The sequence below is a fragment of the Phyllobates terribilis genome, unplaced genomic scaffold, assembly GCF_046119375.1.
Source record: "Phyllobates terribilis strain yellow unplaced genomic scaffold, ASM4611937v1 Scaffold_2__4_contigs__length_985480577, whole genome shotgun sequence".
Classification (NCBI taxonomy): domain Eukaryota; kingdom Metazoa; phylum Chordata; class Amphibia; order Anura; family Dendrobatidae; genus Phyllobates; species Phyllobates terribilis.
In genome coordinates this window covers 445,708,755-445,729,079 of record NW_027362762.1, presented here as the reverse complement: position 1 = coordinate 445,729,079, position 20,325 = coordinate 445,708,755, and the positions used below count along the sequence as shown (strand labels likewise).

Genomic DNA, 20,325 nt, shown 5'->3' with positions numbered 1-20,325 from the left:
TTTTCACCATATAAAATCCAAGTTTCATTTAAAGACTTTTCTATACTCACCTTAGCGGCACTAATAACCGTGGCAGTATAAGACTGAATATTATCTCCACATGCTCCTCCCCGAGACTGGTGGCACCGGATGAGCTGTCAACATATAAATGCATAACCAAGTTACTTTTCTAAAACAATAAATTGAAGCAAAATAAATGCAAGTGCAATAAAACAATTGTTAAAGCTTCACTTAATAAAATGATTTTCCTAATACAGTAAGACTAAAATGAATTCTTCTAGTTATGTAATTTAAAAAAAAAAAGACAAAAAGCTTATATAGCTGACATGGAAAAAAACTATTTAGCAACTGTAAAGTAATGATTGTGACAAGTGCTGCCCATAATTAACTGGCTATCCTACATTACAATGATATCAAAGAACTTCTGATTGTACTATGAATATCTGAAAATCTTTGAAGATCTGTTTCTGTTGGTCTCCGTGTCATTTATGATTGAATGAAAATTGAGATAATGTCATACAGAAAATTGTCTTGGTTTTGACTCCCACTGTACTGTGGAACATGTTGGCGCCTTATAAATAAATACTACTAAATAATTCACTGCAAGTCTGTACATTAGATTGAGATCCATCAATCGCTGGAATTCCCTCTACCCAATGTTGGTTTTTTGTGTCATATAATCTATAACACATATTTGTACATCCTGAACTGTGTGAACACAAGCATGAAATTAAAAATATTACTTTTCCAAAACATTATCCCATTTCCTGCCCTATAAATAACATGTCTAAATATGCTAAGGTGACAGACTGATATTTTATGTTGTCATTTTTACGTTATTTCTGTTTATTGGTACAGTCTGTAGAATAACCTTTCCATTACAGTTCCTTGAAAAAGTATTCATAACCCGTGAACTTTTCTACATTTTTTCACATTGCACCCACAATCTTAAATCTAACATATTTTATTAGGATTTATTGTGATATACCAACACAAAGTAGCAAGTATATGTGAAGTGTAAAGGAAATGATGCCTGGTTTTCTAATTATTTTAAAAATATAAATCTGAATATTGTGACCATAGGCGGATTATAATGAGGGCGATCCGGGCTACCGCCCGGGGCCCCGAGCCTGCAGGGGGCCCGCGGCTCCGGGCGGGGTGTCTAATGCCGGATTGCCCTCATTATATGTGCGGGCCGCCGCGGCACATACCGGTAGCAGTGGCGGGAGGGGGAGCCCCGGACCGCTCCCCCAGTAGCGGCGCACGGCCGCTACTTCTTCATCGGCCGGGCCAGCACTGCAGCAGTTAACTTCCCTGTGCTGGCAAGGCCGCGTCACTGCTAGGAGACACGGCCCTGTGCGCGGCCGTGTCTCCTAGCTGTGACGTCACGCAGTGCGCGCCCGGCCTGCACTGCTGCAAAGGAGAAGTCAGAGCAGGCAGGAGGAATGGAGCCGGGGGATGGTGAGTCTGTGTGTGTGTGTGTGTATGTGTGTGTGTGTGTGCAGGCAGATATCATTGTGTGATGTCTATTTATATGTATTTTTGTGTTTCAAATGTGTTTATGCGTGTATGTATAGGTCTGTATATGTTTGTGTGTGTGCGTGACTGCATGCGTGACTGCGTGTGGCCTCCTGCAGAGTATAGTTGGCGCTGTGCGGCCTCCTGCTGTCTCTGGGGGGGAGCGCAGTGCGGCCTCCCACTATGTATAGATGGCGCCGTGCGGCCTCCCGCTGTGTATAGATGGCGCCGTGCGGCCCCCTGCTGTGTATAGATGGCGCAGTGCGGCCCTCTGCTGTGTATAGATGGTGCCGTGTGGCCCCCTGCTGTGTAAAGATGGCGCGTGCGGCCCCCTGCTGTGTATAGATGGCGCCGTGCGGCCTCCTGCTGTGTATAGATGGCGCCGTGCGGCCTCCTGCTCTGTATAGATGGTGCGGTGCGGCCCCCTGCTGTGTATAGATGGCGCCGTGCGGCCCCTGCTGTGTATAGATGGCGCCGTGCGGCCTCCTGCTGTGTATAGATGGTGCCGTGCGGCCTCCTGCTGTGTATAGATGGCGTCGTGCGGCCTCCTGCTGTGTATAGATGGCTACGTGCGGCCTCCTGCTGAGTATAGATGGCGCCGTGCAGCCTCCTGCTGTCTCTGGGGGGGGCGCCGTGCGGCCTCCCGCTGTGTATAGATGGCGCCGTGCGGCCTCAAGCTGTGTATAGATGGCTACGTGCGGCCTCCCGCTGTGTATAGATGGCACCGTGCAGCCTCCCGCTGTTTATAGATGGCACCGTGCGGCCTCCTGTGTATAGATGTCGCCGTGTGGCCTCCTGCTGTGTATAGATGGCTACGTGCGGCCTCCTGCTGTGCATTGATGGCTACGTGCGGCCTCCCGCTGTGTATAGATGGCACCGTGCAGCCTCCTGCTGTGTATAGATGGCTACGTGTGCTCAATATTGAGTCATACAATTAATGTAAGGCTATGTGCCCACGATACAGAAATGTTCCGGATTTTTTTTGAGCGTTTCTGCTTCTCCCTGGCAGAAAAAATGCATGCGGATTTTACATGCGGATTGTACATGTGGATTTTACATGCGGATTGTACATGCCTGCCAGGGACATGCAGATGCGAAGCGTTCTTCACTTGCATTTCCGCATGCGGGTTGACAAGCGCTTTCCAAGCGATTTTAGCATCACTTGGAAAGTGCTTGACAACTTGGTTACACTATATAAATCCATGCAACCAGCATGGATTTATACAGTGTGACCGTAAAAGAATGGTAAAAAATAAAAAATATATACTTACCTTCTGATGGCCTGCCGACGTCAGCGGTCGCGTGACCCGTCACATGACTAAATGACGTCACGGCAGGTCCTTTTCAGACCATCGCGAGCTGCCGGCAAGCCAGGACGCATCGGATAAAGACACCGGGGGCCATCAGAAGGTAAGTATAATATTTATTTTTTATTTTATTCTTTTTTTACAGGTTCTATGGTATCCGGGTCCGGAGGAGAGTCTCCTGTCCTCCACACTCGGGTACCATCCGCACATTGAAACGCATGGATTCCGCATCTACAGATGCAGGGATGTGGATTCCATGCGTTCTAATGCAAGTCAATGGCTGCGAAAACGCCGCGCTTCCGCAAAATAGTTGGTAATGCTGCGGATTTTTCCGCAATGATAATCCGCAGCGGAAATTTCCACAGCATGTGCACAGCACATGCGGATTATCATTGGGGAACATGGCAGACCTTCTACCAAACGTTTTTTAAGCGTTTCTGCAGCGGAATTGCCGCTGCGGAAACGCTTAAAAAACGCATAGTGGGCACACAGTCTAAAAAAAAATATTATAATTAATATTGTGCCAAATTAATTTCACGTGAACTATCACATGATCTATCACAGGGGATCATGTGACATGTCACGTGATAAATCAGGTGTGTGTGTGGGGGGGGGGTCGCAGCCCAGTGTAGTCTGATAACGCTAAATAATATCCTGAGTGATCAATTACGTCTAGAAGTAAAATAATTAGTAAATTGAGTCCACCTCTGTGTATTTTATTCTCAGTATAACTACAGCTGTTCTGTGAAGGCCTCAGAGGTTTGTTTGAATACATCAGGGATCAAACAGTATAATGAAAACCAAGGAACACACCAGACAGGTCAGGGATAAAGTTGTGGAGAAGAGTAAAACAGGGTTAGGTAATAAAAAAAATTGCTCAAGTTCTGAACATCTCACAGAGCATTGTTCAAGCCATCATCCAGCTCAGATGGGAAAATCTGTCCACAGGACAACTATTAGTTGTATACTCAACAAATGTGGCCTTCATGGAAAAGTGACAAGAAAGCCATTTTTGAAAGTAAGCCATTTGCAGTTTGCAAAATGCCATGTAGGGGACACAGCTAGCATGTGGAAGAAGGTGCTCTGTTCAGATGAGACATAAGTAGAACTTTTTGGGCTAAATGCAAAACATTATGTGACAGAAAACTAATACTGCACATCACCTTGAAAACACCATCCCCACGGTCAAACATGGTGATGTCAGCATCAAGCTGTGGGGATACTTTTATTCAGCAAGGGCAGGGAAGCTGGTCAGAGTTGATGAGAAGATGGATGGAGCTAAATATAGGGCAATCCTGGAGGAAACCCTGTTGGAGGCTGCAAAAGACTTGAGACTGCGGCGGAGGTTCACCTTCCAATAGAACAACTCTAAACATACTGCCAGAGCTAAAATGGAATGGTTTAGACCAAAACATATTCAAGTGTTTGAATAACCCAGTCAAAGTCCAGACGTAAATCCTATTGAGAATCTGAGGCAAAACTTGAAAATTGCTTTTCACAGACGCTCGCCATGCAGTCTCACTGAGCAAGAGCTAGTCTGTAAAGAAGAATGGACAAATTTCAGCTTCTAGATGTGCATAGCTAGTAGAGGCAAACCCCAAAAGACTTGCAGAAGTTATTGGAGTGAAAGGTGGTCCTACAAAGTATTAACTCAGGGAGCAGGGGGTGAGTACAAATCCATAACACAATTTTCAAATTTATATTTTTTAAATATTTAGAAAACCATGTATCATTTCCTTTACACTTCACAAATACTTACTACTTTGTGGTGGTGTATGACATAAAATTCCAATAAAATACTGTGATGACACAGCATTTATTCTTAATTATGCCAGACGTATTTTTCAGTAGGTCAAAAGACATAAGCCATTGTTCATTTGAGCCTGAGCATTGACTCTTGAATTGATGTTTGTTGATTTGTTGAATTCTTGCTGACTATCTATTGTATCCGTCCCTGCAGCTTATTGTTCTGCTATCCTTGAGGGAAAAAGGCGCAGGTTAATTGAACAATCGATGTTTATTAATTTGGTTAATGCCTGCAGACTACATGTTGCATCAGTCAATGCAGCTTGTAGTTCTGCAAACATTAAAAGACAAAATATTCATGTTATTTGAACACTCAAACAATGAGAGATTACCTCCTCCCACCCCCCCCCAAATCTGTGGATAATGGCCTGAATAAGAAGTGGACTATAAAAGAGGGATCTGCCTCTGTTTCCAGAGACTCTGTATGACAGTAGCCAAGGCACCATGGCTGTGTTATAGCAGAAGATGAGGCCCCTCAAATTCAAAGACCCCATCTATGCTATATAAGTCTGAAAGTTACTTTAGGTCAAAATAACACCAGCAGTGAATGTTCTTTCTTGAATCAATAATGCGTCCTTGCTAGTCATCAGAATGTATCTGATTAAATGTGTCTAATCAAATGTGTCCGATTGAATGTTTCAACACAAGCACGAGAATAGAAATCAGTCTTTGTGTGCTAAAATTGTATAATCAAACCATATATGGTAAATCCGTTTCCTGCCTTCAGGGTGGATATAAAACCCATGCTTTGTAATAAAGTTTAGAGTTTGTTTGACACACATCCTGTCCTGTGTCTCATCTCTCCGAACTCGTAATCCAAAGGATAGAAGACTCAGAATGCACTGACCACAGCTGGCGCCTCGAACAGGGACCTTGAGTTAATCTACCCAGGGGTGCTCGACCGGTCCGAGACGTGGGACGAGTGAAGCTCTCTGTTGGTGATATATACAGCGCTGAGGTAAGAATAGCTGTTATATTCTACCTAATTATATCACTGCATAGAAGAGACTCCCTCACCCCTGAGCGGTCGGCTCCCCAGGTAATTCACAGATTGTTGTCTGGCTCAGGTCCCTTTGAACCAGTAGAATTCCCACAGATAAATTGTCAGTCCTGTCTTCTATCCTTTGGAAAAACGTAAGAATGAAAGTATGGATCCGATGATTGTGTTGTGGGTGTGTCTTGGGATTGGTGTTCTTGATCTGTTTTTCTGGTTGGCGTATAAGTCCTGGAAGGCTAGTAGTGGAATGGTTCAGAAACCTTTGTGGCCCATTGTCTAAGTGACCATTGTCTAAGTGACTGAGGAGTCTACTCTAAGTGAGGAGAACCAAAAAAAAAATGGGGAACCAAAATGCCAAGAAAGGCATTATAGCCAAAGACTTAGTGGTACGCAGAGAAGGGAAACAGGCACAGATTGGAATTGACAAAAAATTGTGTAAAGCGGGAATGAATGAGAATGGAGAGATGAATGGAGAGAAATGGAAATCCTTCTTTAACTGCTATCATGGATGGCTGAAAGATAAGGGTCTGTTGAAGACAGTGGATGTATGGATGAATGCATGTGCTCATTTTAAAGGAAAAATTGAAGAATTAGGAGACGGACGTTACAGACTGACAAAAACCGGAATGACAGATTTTTCTCTCTGTCCGCTCCCGACGTCACCCAGCTCACCCACACCCCAGTACCAGAATTCTCAGGAACCCAATTGTTGGGTTTGCCCCAGGTGTGGACAGCAGAACCCCTTGACAGTAGACATCTGTGTGGCATGTGGAGGACCGAGACCCCACCCAGCTAGTCTATTCCCAATGAGGACGGTAGTTGTACCGGGAGCAGCAGCAGTAGCAGCGGGGGGGGACGCAGTTGTTCCAGGTCAGGAAGCTCGCACAATGTTAATGTATAGACCATGGAGTCCTTCAGAGCAGTTGGCGTTAATCACCCAGCTGCCAGACCCATCCCAGTCCCCTATGGATTTTGATAGAATGATCACCACCATACAGGATACGTACCATGCTACTAGAATAGATGTTAGAACTCTCCTGTTAGGTTTTTTTTAGTTTGCTGGTCACATGACCATTTTTGCCTATTTAATCCGGCTCCGCCCTCCTGGTCTTGCTGGACTTCATTGTATTTACTACTCTTGAGCTAGCTTGGTGCTCTGTTGCCGTTCTCTGTTAGTTTTGCTAGGTCTTCTGACCTCTATGCTTTTTGTTGTGTGTTTGTCTTTGACTGCTACTATTTCTGCTAGGAGGTGTCCAACTTATCCCAGTCCCTAGTTCTTGTAGGGATCCCTCCCTCACATCTATAGGTCTTCGTACCAACTAGCCGAGGACTTTAGCGGGTCTGATCGCAGGATCAGGTTCCTCGTTACATCGTAGGGATCTAGTTTAGTTCTATTGTAGGGACAGTTCTCCTGTCTTTCCTTAGTCCCTGTAGCAGATCATAACAGTAAGTCCAGCCCTAAAAGAAAAAAAAAAAAAATTCTCTAAGGAAAGACCTCCAGTTTCCCATCATGGTCTCGGTTCAAGATTTGGCTCAACGCTTGCAGGGACTCTCTCTGGAGGTGGCCGAGCTCCAACAACACGTGAGTAGCTGTTCTGGAGCGCATTTTGTGGAACCAAAGGTACGTCTGCCTGATCTATTTTTTGGCGAACAACAAGATTTTTTTTCTTTTAAAAATGCTTGTTTATTGTATTTTCGTTTAAGACCCGGATCCTCTGGTGATGAATCACAGCGCATAGGGTTCATAATGTCACTTTTGCGCAAAGATCCTCAGGGATGGGCCTTCTCTCTCCAACCTAGTGATCCGTGCTTTAGATCAGTGGATAGTTTTTTTTCTGCTTTGGGTTTGTTGTATGATGATCCTGATCGTGTCTCATCTGCTGAGTCTGAATTGAGACGTTTGAGGCAGGGATCAGGTAATGTGGAAAAATATTGTTCTCACTTCCGTCGGTGGTCTGCCCAGGTGGGGTGGAACGAATCAGCTTTGAAAAGTTTGTTTCTTGCAGGGCTAGGTGAAAGGGTTAAGGATTTACTGATTGCTTATCCCACACCTGGAAACTTGCAGGAGGCAATGCAATTAGCTATACGGGTGGACAGGAGACTGCGTGCAAGGGTTAATGAGAGCAAATCCTCTGCTATGTCAGCTCCGAGTCCTGAGAGGGTCTGTGCTGACAATGGAGAGCCGATGGAGATTGGTGCGATGACACCCCGCTCTCAGGAAAAAGACCGCAGGCTTTCTGAAGGCTTGTGCTTCTATTGCGGAAATTCTGGTCATTTTATTAAGAACTGTGTGCTTCGTATGACGAAAGAAAAAAAAATGGTCAGTTATGCCCGTATTGCCTGTTTAAATTCTAAGGGAGTATTCCTATCTGCCACTACTGCTGCTCAGGATGAATTAATTGAATTTCGGGTATTTGTGGATTGTGGTTCTACTCTGAATGTGATTGATGGGGGATTCTTGGAAAAACTTAGATTAGAACCTAAAACTTTATCATCCCCTATTGCTGTGGTTTCTGTTGATGGCTCTCCCTTGAAGAGTGTTACTCATAAGGTCTGTGAATTTCCCCTCACTATTAATGGTATTCACCAAGAAAATTTGGATTTGGTGGTATTGGATAATTTGTCTTCTCCAGTAATATTGGGGTTACCTTGGTTAAAATTGCACAATCCTGTACTGGATTGGTCTACCAATGAAATTAAGTCCTAGAGCCCTAAGTGTTATGACAAGTGTTGTAACGGACGTATTGCTGCTGTGGATAAAGGGGAATTGCCTGTACCTATTCAGGATTTTTGGAGAGTTTTTTCTGAGGAGGAGTCACAAATTTTGCCTCCCCATAGAGACTATAATTGTACCATTGAATTTGTCCCTGGAGCGACTCTTCCTAAAAGTCGTTTATTTAATCTTACGATTCCTGACAGAAAGGCTTTGGAGGAATACATACAGACAAGCTTGGCCGCCGGTCACATTAGGCCTTCCAAGTCTCCTGTGGCTGTTGGATTTTTTTTTGTAAAAAAAAAAGATGGCGGTTTACGTCCTTGTCTGGACTTTCGTGAGATTAATAAAATTACTGTACGCAATCCTTACCCACTGCCATTGATTCCTGATTTATTTAACCAGTTAGTGGGGGCCAAGTGGTTCTCTAAAATTGATCTCCGGGGGGCATACAATTTGTTGCGCATGAAGGAGGGTGATGAATGGAAGACTGCTTTTAACACTCCTGTGGGTCATTTTGAGAATCTGGTTATGCCTTTTGGTCTTACCAATGCTCCAGCATTTTTTCAGAATCTTATTAATGAAATCCTTAGACCTTTAATCGGCAAAAATGTGGTTGTGTATTTGGATGACATTCTGATTTATTCGCCTGATCTGGAGTCTCATTGGCGGAGCGTACGTGAGGTATTACAGTTATTAATGGACAATTCGCTTTTTGCTAAGCTGGAGAAATGTGAGTTCGCTGTACAGAGAATTAGTTTTTTGGGCTACATTATCTCCAGTGAAGGTTTTGAGATGGACCCGGTTAAAGTTCAAGCTGTGCAGGAATGGCCTAGGCCTATTGGTTTGAAATCGATACAGAGGTTTTTGGGTTTCGCCAATTATTACAGAAAATTCATAAAAAATTGTTCTATTATTGTCAAACCGCTGACCGATCTCACCAGGAAAGGTGCTAATGCGGTTCAGTGGACTTCTGAGGCCATTGAAGCTTTTGTGTTTCTAAAGGAGAGGTTCACCTCTGCTCCCATCCTTATGCAGCCTGATGTGACTAAGCCGTTTTTGGTTGAGGTTGATGCTTCTTCGGTGGGGGTCGGTGCGGTGTTGTCTCAGGAAAACAAGGATGGAGTACATCCCTGTGCCTTTTTTTCAAAAAAATTTTCTGAGACTGAACTTAATTACGATATTGGTAATCGGGAATTGCTGGCTATTAAACTCGCATTTGAACACTGGCGTCACCTCTTGGAAGGTGCTGAATTTCCCATTCAGGTTTTCACTGATCATAAAAATCTGATCTATCTTGATGCTGCCAAGCGCTTGAATGCCCGTCAGGCTAGGTGGGCACTTTTTTTCTCGCGGTTTAATTTTTCCGTTACTTACATCCCGGGTACCAAGAATGTTAAAGCGGATGCTTTGTCTCGCAGCTTTTCTCCCATGGTCGGTGTTGAGGAGGAAGAGGAGAGCATTTTACAAGAAGGTGTTGTGATTGCTGCTTTGGACTCCGTTTTGGAGGATGAGATTCTTAAAGCTCAGGAGAATGCCCCATCTAACACTCCCCATGGGAGGTTGTTTGTGCCTAGGACCTTTAGGAGAGATTTGTTTGTTGAGTGTCATGAGTCTCGGTTGGCAGGTCATCCAGGAATTTCTGAGACCAAGAGACTTGTGGGTTGCAGTTTTTGGTGGCCTGGATGGCAGAAGGAAGCCATTAAGTGGGTGCGCCAATGTACTGTGTGTGCTAGATCCAAGTCTTCGCATGCTCCTGCTGCGGGGTTGCTTTGCCCTCTGGAGGTTCCTAGTGCACCTTGGACACATCTGGCTATGGACTTTATTACTGACCTTCCCCCCTCTGAAGGTTTCACGGTCATCTGGGTGGTCGTGGACCGTTTTAGCAAGATGTGTCACTTGGTTCCCTTCATCAAACTGCCTTGCGCTAAGACACTCGCTAAGGCCTTTGTCAAGGAAATTGTCAGACTACATGGTGTTCCTACTGACATTGTTTCTGATAGGGGACCTCAGTTCGTGGCTCGTTTTTGGCGTGCCTTTTGTGACAGGTTGGGAGTTCATTTGTCGTTTTCATCTGGATATCATCCTGAGTCTAATGGCCAGACAGAAAGGAAGAACCAGGATGTTGAGCAGTTCTTGCGTTGTTTTGTGGTAGACAATCAAGAGGGGTGGTCTGAGTTTCTGCCACTTGCTGAATTTGCTCTTAACAACCATACATCCTCTTCTGCTGGGTGTTCGCCTTTTTTTTGTTGTTCTGGGAGACATCCGTCTTTTGGGTCATTCTCCAAATTGGTTTCGGCTGTGCCTGAGTAGGAGAGTTTTTCCAGTGATTTGGAGAGAGTTTGGACGGATGTGCGTGGTAATCTTCAGGAGGCTAACAAAAAATCTAAGAGGTACTTTGATAGGAAACGGCAAGAGGTTTTGTTTGCTGTTGGTGACCTGGTTTGGTTGTCCTCTAAGAATCTGCGATTGAGGATTCCTTCTAAAAAATTGGGTCCCAAGTTCGTAGGGCCCTTTAAGGTGCTTCAGATAGTTAACCAATCTGCTGTTAGGTTGGAGGTTCCTACGTCCTGGAAGATTAACCCGGTGTTTCATGTTTCTCTGTTGAAAAAAGCTGATGTGTCGGATGGTGACGCCTCTGCCACTGTTCCTCCGGTGGTGGAGGACGGGGAATATGAAATTTCCCGCATCCTAAATTCTAGACAGTATAGAGGGAGTTTGCAGTATCTCGTCGCTTGGAAGGGTTTCGGACCTGAGGATAACTCATGGGTGAGGGCGGATGATGTTTCTGCTTCCAGACTGGTCAGAGCGTTTCACAGGAGGTTTCCTGGTAAGCCTGGGCCTAGGGGATCCGGAGGATCCTCTTAGAAGAGGGGGTACTGTTAGAACTCTCCTGTTAGTTTTTTTTTAGTTTGCTGGTCACATGACCATTTTTGCCTATTTAATCCGGCTCCGCCCTCCTGGTCTTGCTGGACTTCATTGTATTTACTACTCTTGAGCTAGCTTGGTGCTCTGTTGCCGTTCTCTGTTAGTTTTGCTAGGTCTTCTGACCTCTATGCTTTTTGTTGTGTGTTTGTCTTTGACTGCTACTATTTCTGCTAGGAGGTGTCCAACTTATCCCAGTCCCTAGTTCTTGTAGGGATCCCTCCCTCACATCTATAGGTCTTCGTACAGACTAGCCGAGGACTTTAGCGGGTCTGATCGTAGGATCAGGTTCCCCGTTACATCGTAGGGACAGTTCTCCTGTCTTTCCTTAGTCCCTGTAGCAGATCATAACAGTAGATCTGCAAGGGGTAATTAAGGGGAAATTGGCAGATGAAGCTCGGTATGACAGACTGACGGACGAAACTTATAAACAATATGACAGTAGAACGGGCCCTGATGTAGCGGAGGCTAATGATGCAGCAGCCGGTGTTCTGTACGTAAAAGCGTTGGTAAAAGCATGTAAAGACAGGCAAGCAGAAAAGCAAGTTACACTAGAAGATACAGAGCAGGGGAAGGAGGAAGATCCTAAGGATTATTTCTATGCATTAAAGAAAACCTAGTCAGAAATGGGGTTCAACCCCGGAAATAAGACTAGTGAGAGGGTATTAGCAAGTGCTTTCATGAATGGACTAAAGAAGGAGATTGCAGAGAAGGTAAAAGCAAGTAGACCGGACTGGAGATCAGTGAAGGCAGAAGATTTAGCTAGAATAGCTCAGGGGGCACAGCATGACACAGCGCAGGCAAAAAGAGCTGCCAAAATACACATAGTAGAGACGACCCCCAGAAACAACAGAGGCAGAGGACGGACTGAAGGAGGAGGACAGAAAGTGTGTTACGGATGTAAAAAGCCAGGACATTTTAGAAAGGACTGTAGGACCAACCCGTATCCAAATGCTCAGGGTACGGGTCCTCCAGCTGACCAAACAACGCCCCCATAGGATGAGGGTAGCTTGCACATGAACCCCCTCATCTCCTTACCCCCAACTCCCAGTTGTATAGTGCAGGTGAACCTACCAGGGGGACATGAAATCGATTTCCAAGTAGATACGGGGGCCGACAATTCAGTAATTACGCAAGGTGATTGGCCATACACTGACACTGATTTTTCACATCATGTCATTGCCACCCCCTTCAATTCCCCGTCTGTCCTGCTCCCTGTCACTAAGAGAATTCCCCTGCAAATTTAAGGAGCTACTGTACATAGCCAGCTCATGGTATCGCCCCGAGGCCAATGTAATCTATTGGGAAATGATGTGTTGTCCCAATTACAAGCACATATTGAGTATCATCCCGATGGCACTGTCACCATGACCCCAGATTTAAAACCAAGCACCCTTTGCAAAATTATGTCACTAGATATTGCCAGCATAAAAGAGAAAAATGAGTTTCCCCCGATATTGGAGCATGCTGTACCACATGATTTTTGGGCCTCAGACAAAACAGATGTTGGTAGGTTAAAAGTTCAACCAGTAATGGTAAACTTAAAACCAGGAGCAATTTTGCCTCAACAGAAGCAGTATCCCCTTAGCTCGGCTCAGGAGAATGCCATAGCCCAGCAAGTCCAAAAATTACTACAGAGGGGAGTCCTAGTCAAAACCCAGTCCCCTTGCAACACTCCCCTGTTCCCAGTAAAGAAAAAGAGCGTGCCAGGACAACCAGCTGCATATAGAATGGTCCATGACCTCCGGTTGGTTAACAAAGCCACAGAACTTCTAACACCAGTTGTGCCCAACCCGCATACTCTTCTGTCACAGATACCTTCTAACTCTCTTTGTTTTTCAGTGGTCGATTTGGCAAATGCATTTTTCAGTGTACCATTACATCCTGACTGCCAGTACTTGTTTGCTTTCACATTTCAGGGTAGTCAATATACATGGACAGTGTTGCCACAGGGTGCCCAGAATTCACCCACAATGTACACTGCAAGTCTGCAGGAAATACTGGAGGGATGGTCTGAACCACATATCGTTGTTTTGCAATATGTCGATGACCTGCTCATTTGTGCCCCCTCCAGGAAACAATGTCATAGTGCAACTATATAGCTTATGTTGTTTTTCTATCACGCTGGCTGCAAGGCATAGAAAGATAAGCTTCAGTTTTGTAAATCTTCAGTCACCTTTTTGGGACATGGCATTACACCAGGAGCTCGTCATTTAACAAATGCACGCAGACAAGCAGTACAGGCATTCACCGTCCCCATTAATGTTGCAGCCCTCAGAACTTTTCTTGGACTTGTTTCCTATTGCAGACAGTGGATTCATGCCGTCTCTATTTTGATGCAGCCCCTCTATGACTGTCTTACTCCAACACCTTTTGTACTAACACCAGAGGCAATAGACTGTTTTTATTCTCTCAAAAACCGTATTTTGGCCGCTCCAGCTTTGGGTACCCCTAATTATGAGCTCCCATTTACTCTGTATCTTCATGAACAAGCCGGACATGCAGCAGGAGTTTTAACTCAAACACACGGTGATAATCAGAGACCTGTTACCTATTTTAGCGGCAGATTAGACGCGGTAGCCAGAGGTGCACCATCCTGTGTATGTGCTCTGCATGCTGTTGGACTATTACTCCATAAATCCGCAGACATTGTTCTTGAACACTCGCTCACCGTTCTAACACCTCATGATGTCTACACTATATTGAACCAAGTGCAATCCGCTCACCTCTCAGCAGCACGTCATCTTAGGTTACAGTGTGCACTGTTAATGCCTCCCAATGTTTCTTTACAGAGGTGTACTACTTTGAATCCAGCAACTTTGTTACCTCTCTCGGATCTAAAGGAGGGGTCAGGTACTGTGCTTTATAAGGAAGACCCAAGAGAGGAAGTTCCTCATGACTGTGTACAAATAATGGCACAAGAAACGGCAGGTTTACCTACTGTATTTGAACATGAATTACAAAATGCAGATTTTGAATTTTTTGTAGATGGATCCCGTCATCAGGACGATTCAGGTACTTTCCATACTGGATATGCAGTTGTCTCCCTCAATGCAGTAATCAAGGCAGAACCAATGCTCCCACACCAATCGGCTCAAGAAGCTGAACTTAGGGCCCTAACCGAGGCCTGTAAACTAGAGGAAGGTAGTATTGTTAACATTTACACAGATTCTAGGTACGCATTCGGTATATCGCATGATTTTGGTCCCATATGGAAGTCAAGAGGTTTCCTGACGGCAGCAGGACACCCCATTAAGAATGCTGATGCGGTCCAGCAGTTAATTGATGCACTACAACTACCCAAAAAGGTAGCTGTCATAAAGGTAAGAGCACATACCAGACGCACTAATCAGGTAAGCAGAGGTAACGTGATGGCAGATGCAGCGGCAAAAACAGCAGCCTGTAAGCCGCAACAAGGGTCAACAGTACGTCAGTTAAGTGCCCCTAAAAACCCCTTTGTGTCGGAGGACATCTTATCCCAAATGCAGGCTCAGGCTCAAAAGGAGGAGGTTGATAAGTGGTTAAAGGAAGGTGCATGCTTGAATGAAGCAAATGGGGTATGGGGGAAAGGGACACGACGATGCCTTCCAAGGGCACTGTACCCAGCAGCTGCCCAGATGCTACATGGGCCGACACACCAATCTAAAACGGCTGTGATGAGTGTGATGCAGAAACATTGGGTGGCACCAGGATTCTCCACCTGTATAGAAAACCTGGTACAAGGGTGCATGATATGTGCTACACATAATCAGGGTAGAGTAGTTAAAACACCACCCAAACACCCCCCTCGGCCCCTCTATCCATTCCAAAGACTGCAAATTGATTATATTCAGCTGCCAAAGTCAGGATCATGGGAACATGTGTTGGTCTGTATTGATTTGTTCTTAGGATGGCCAGAGGCTTTCCCGATTGCCAAAGCCACGGCTGCGGCAACCGCAAAGAAACTGCTTGCGGAGGTGGTCTGCAGGTATGGGGTACCAGAGGTAATTGAGAGTGACAGAGGTACACACTTCACATGTGAAATAATGAATGAAGTCATGTCAGCTCTAGGAATTCAACAAGCATTCCACACCCCATATCACCCGCAAAGTAGTGGTAAAGTGGAAAGACTGAATGGGACATTGAAATTAAAAATTCAGAAAGCCATGGCTGAGACAGGAAAACCATGGCCGGACTGTTTACCGCTTGCTCTGTTTTCAGTAAGATATTCGCCTAATAGAAAGACTGGACTCTCTCCATATGAGATATTGTTTGGCAACGTACCCAGCCTAGGGTGTTTCTATCCGTAAGCATTAGAAATGAATAACCATGTGCTAAGTTCCTACGTGAGGGCTTTGCACAAAAAGATTAAGCAAGTACATGATAATGTCTTCAGTTCTCTTCCAGATCAAGACTCTAGCAGCCATACGTTGCACCCTGGAGACTGGGTGGTTATAAAAAGACACGTGAGGAAAAGCCTAGATCCACGGTTTGACGGACCCTTTCAAGTTCTGCTGACCACAAGCACAGCCGTTAAGCTAGAGGGAAAAGAGACCTGGATCCACGCATCCCATTGCAAAAAGATACTAGGAGAACCAGCGGACAAAGAATGAAGACATTGTTTATACTTACCTGCATCCTTGCGACCACAGGTGCATGGACTAGGTTGGGCACTACAGATGGAGGCGACAATAGATTCATTAAACACCATCTTGCTGTAATCGATGGACTAAAGGAGCAAAACCAGACCATTGCTAATTGTTGGATATGTACACATGCTCCTGTGACATCCACTAGCATACCCTTTCTCGCTGTCCCAGTCTCATGGGAAGAGATAAACTTTTGGGTGAACTGTTACGGGTTTTGCTAATGTGTCTTGCGGTTTTATTTGGTTTTTAAGCTTTTTCTAATGTGTATTCAGTGGTGTACTAAAAGAAAATATAGAGAAACATATTGATAAATGAAGGAACAAAAGGATGGAATGTTATAGCAGAAGATGAGGCCCCTCAAATTCAAAGACCCCCATCTATGCTATATAAGTCTGAAAGTTACTTTAGGTCAAAATAACACCAGCAGTGAATGTTCTTTCTTGAATCAATAATGCGTCCTTGCTAGTCATCAGAATATATCTGATTAAATGTGTCTAATCAAATGTGTCCGATTGAATGTTTCAACACAAGCACGAGAATAGAAATCAGTCTTTGTGTGCTAAAATTGTATAATTAAACCATATACGGTAAATCCGTTTCCTGCCTTCAGAGTGGATATAAAACCCATGCTTTGTAATAAAGTTTAGAGCTTGTTTGACACACATCCTGTCCTGTGTCTCATCTCTCCGAGCTCGTAATCCAAAGGATAGAAGACTCAGAATGCAGTGACCACAGCTGCAACCGGAGGAATACAGATTTGAGACTCTAGAGGACAGCAGTCATGGAATCATAGAATGTTAAAGTTGGAAGGGACCTTCAGGGTCATCATGTCCAACCCCCTGCCCAATGCAAGAATCAATAAATCATCTCAGACAGATGTCTGTCCATCCTCTGTTTGAAGACTTCCATTGAAGGAGAACTCACCACCTCTCGTGGAAGCTTGTTCCACTCAATGATCACCCTCACTGTCAAAAAGTTTTTTAGAATATCTAATCTGTATCTTCTCCCTTTCAGCTTCATCCCATTGCTTATCGTGTTTCCATGTGCAAATGAGAATAAAGCTGATCCCTCTACAGTGTGACAGCCCTTGAGATATTTGTAGACAGCTATTAAGTCTCCTCTCAGTCTTGTCTTTTGCAAGCTAAACATTCCGGTCACCATCCTGGTAGCTCTTCTCTGAACTTGCTCCAGTTTTCAAAGTCTTTTTTAAAATGTGTTGCCCAGAACTGTACACAGTATTCCAGATGAGGTCTGACCAAAGACGAGTAGAGGGGGATAATTACTTCAGATGATCTACTCTGTATGCTTCTGTTAAAGCAACCCACAATTGTTTTTGCCTTTTTTTGCTGCCGCATCACACTGTTGACTCCTGTTTAGTCTGTGATCTATTAGTGTACCTAAGTTTTTTTCACACGTGCTGTTGCTTAGCCCTATTCCTCCCTTTCTGAATATGGTTTTTTTCATTTTTCTTGCCCAGATGTAGGACTTTGCATTTCTCCCTGTTAAAAATCACTCTGTTAGTTGCTGCCCACAGTTCCAGTTTGTTTAGATCTTTTTGAATCCTCTCTCTCTCTCTTCTCTAGTATTAGCTATCCCTCCTAGATAAGAAACCATGGCACCAACCGGAGGAATACAAATTTGATTCACAGCCCATCACTGAACCTATGGAGATGTTTGGAGAACCCAGGTTGGGACAATCAGGTCACCTTGCCACATACCTCTATGGACTCTGTCATTTTCCTAAGCTTGCTGCTACCTCCTCTCTGTGGGTGCCGACCAAGAGCGGGATGCTACTGGTGGGGGTAGTTGGTCCTGGAAGCCCCGAAGTCGCAGATGTTCCAATTCTCGGTGAGCCAGCGGAAGGGTGAGACTGTCATTTGCACCATTTTGTGTACTTGCTGGGACTGTACTATATGTTATTGTCTGTTGGTGGTTTAATAAAGTATTGCCACACTGTGTTACCCTCACCCTGTGTTGTCTGAGTAGTATTCTGCCCATGGGCCCACATGTTTAGTGGGATGAGCCCTGGTCCACGCGGTCTTTCTAATGACAGCCAGGCCAGCGGACGAGAGCACCTACTGACACTCAAGTCTCTCCACAAATACATTTAAGTTTGTAGGTGTAACGTAAAAAAATGTGGAGAAGGTCACGAGGTATGAATACTTTTCAAGGCACTGTATATAGAATCTGCACCTGATTACCTGAACAGGGGTAATATTGCAATCTCCTATTTTCCTATTGCCTCTTACCGAAGGTTAAGCTTTTTTCTTTGATAAAAGCATAAAAATAAAATAAGCTTCTATATTTAAAACCTTCATGTAAAACAGATGTACAATCATGGTTTCTGCATTATTGGAAATAAAAATAATTTTATTTATATAGCGCCAACATATAGAGCAGCACTTTACAATTAAGCGGGGACATGTACAGACAATAAATTCAATACAAGTTAAGACAGTTTAAACAGTTATATTAGGAGTGAGGTCTCTGCTCGCAAGCTTATAATTTACAAGGAAATGGGGGGACACAATAGGTATTAATAATAACTTTTAAATAAAACATATTTCAAAATATTTGTCATTGTTTATATAGAAGCACAATAAAACTAATACACATCTCTAACATCCTATCTTTTATCTAGTTAAAGGAGAAATTCACACAAAAAACATTTAGCACTTATCTGCAGAATGCATGATAAATGTAGAAGCACAGTAGACCTCACCACTGGGAACACTACAGATTTTTAGAACAGGGATCCTGAGTTTGAAAAGAGCAGTTCCACAGAAGTTTAATGGAGTAGCAGTGCACATGGATGGCTAACCTTACATTTATACTTCTAAGTATTATGTGGCTCAGGACCAATGTCCTAGTATCTAGTTAGGGGGCAAGTTGTGGGGCAAGATTATACATTTATCACCATAAATATTTTTCATGGGATGGCCCCAGTTCAGACTATAATCTGTATTGATTTTTAATAATACCCAAGTACTGTGTCAACCGGTTACTTATAAAAAACTAATATTTTTTAAAAACTTTTTTAAAAATTAAAAAGAACCTATTTCATAATTATACGTTAGGTTAAAGGCTTTGTTAAGTCCTAAACACTTGGTAACTTGTTGAAGGTAACGTTTTATACTACAGAGACCACAGATAAAAGGGGAGGCTTTACTTGTGAATGACTGTAGGAAAAGTATGAGAAAGAAATCGACACAGGATTGGGATCTATGAAAGCTAATATGGCTGACAAGTAGTGGTCTCTTCCACCATAACGAGAAACACTACATGAGGATTCAGGAGCACTGTCACTTTTTTATGGCTTTGTCCTACAATTTTAGACATTCTGGGGTGACCTTACTAAAAACTCATGGGTCAAATTTCAGCCATGCAATGACTTTTTACAACCCACTATGCAGCATATTTGCCATCGTATAGAAATTAAAGTATTAGCTCTTTTACTAAAGGATAAGGCTGTAATAATTTTCATGAATAATAATTATAGAAGGCATCATGCAATAATACTTTCCCAAGCTCTTTGATGTTTGGATCATGAAATGACTGTGCTAGCGAATGAGTATACAAGATTGTATATAACTGAGTGCATGCTTTATCCCACAGAATGAAACAAAATGCTTAATTGAGATACTTATCCCGATCCTAATAATCTTCTGGGTGCCACTCAGACTGTAGCCGGAGCAGCTTTGCTCTTTAATAGCCAAACATATCCATTAAGAATGCAGATTTGTTGCAAGAGGGAGATTTGGTCTGGCACGGCTACCACAAATAAATGTAAATAAACATAATCGCCTGCTTTAGCTCTGTCTGTGCAATATTAAATATTTGATTTACTGGAGGATTTTACAGTGGATTTTTCTCTATTTAATTGATGCTAATTTTGATTTATTTATGCATCCTCTGAGAAATGGTATTAGCAGAGAGATGTATTTGGTAAGACGGCTTTTTATACGACATTTAATTATACAGTGAGAAACCGATATTCACAGAGGAGAAGAGATAGTTATGCTTTTCAAATGGGGAAATGACCAAATTTAGAAATTAACATTGAATAATACACGAGCATTATAGTAGGTAACATAATTATGTAAACTATCATGCATGGGAATATGAACTGCAACCAAGAATTTGAGAATAGGTCATTGTGCGGCTAAGATTTTATTCTAAACTATGCCTTATATTTGTTTTGGGAACCTGAAGGATGCATACAGATATAATTAACATATATATATTAAGATATCCTCACAGAGTTACCGTATATACTCAAGTATAAGCCGACTCGAGGTACCTAATTTTACCACAAAAAACAGGGAAAACTTATTGACTCGAGTATAAGTCTAGGGTGGGAAATGCAGCAGCTACTGGTAAATTTCTCCATCCTGGTAAGCATTGCCCACTCATCCCCAATCCTGGTATGCA

The 20,325-nt window shown here is 43.6% G+C and overlaps 1 protein-coding gene across 7 annotated transcripts in view; it reads right to left on the bottom strand.

Moving 5' to 3' along the window:
• BCAS3 (BCAS3 microtubule associated cell migration factor) overlaps positions 1 to 20,325 on the bottom strand; it is a 1,370,469-nt gene that overhangs the window by 1,071,000 nt on the left and 279,144 nt on the right. For all 7 annotated transcript variants that reach the window (XM_073665482.1, XM_073665487.1, XM_073665488.1 and 4 more), the window contains one exon: positions 51 to 134. In XM_073665482.1, coding sequence (XP_073521583.1) covers positions 51 to 134 — 84 coding nt within the window. The remainder of the gene's footprint in view (positions 1 to 50; positions 135 to 20,325) is intronic.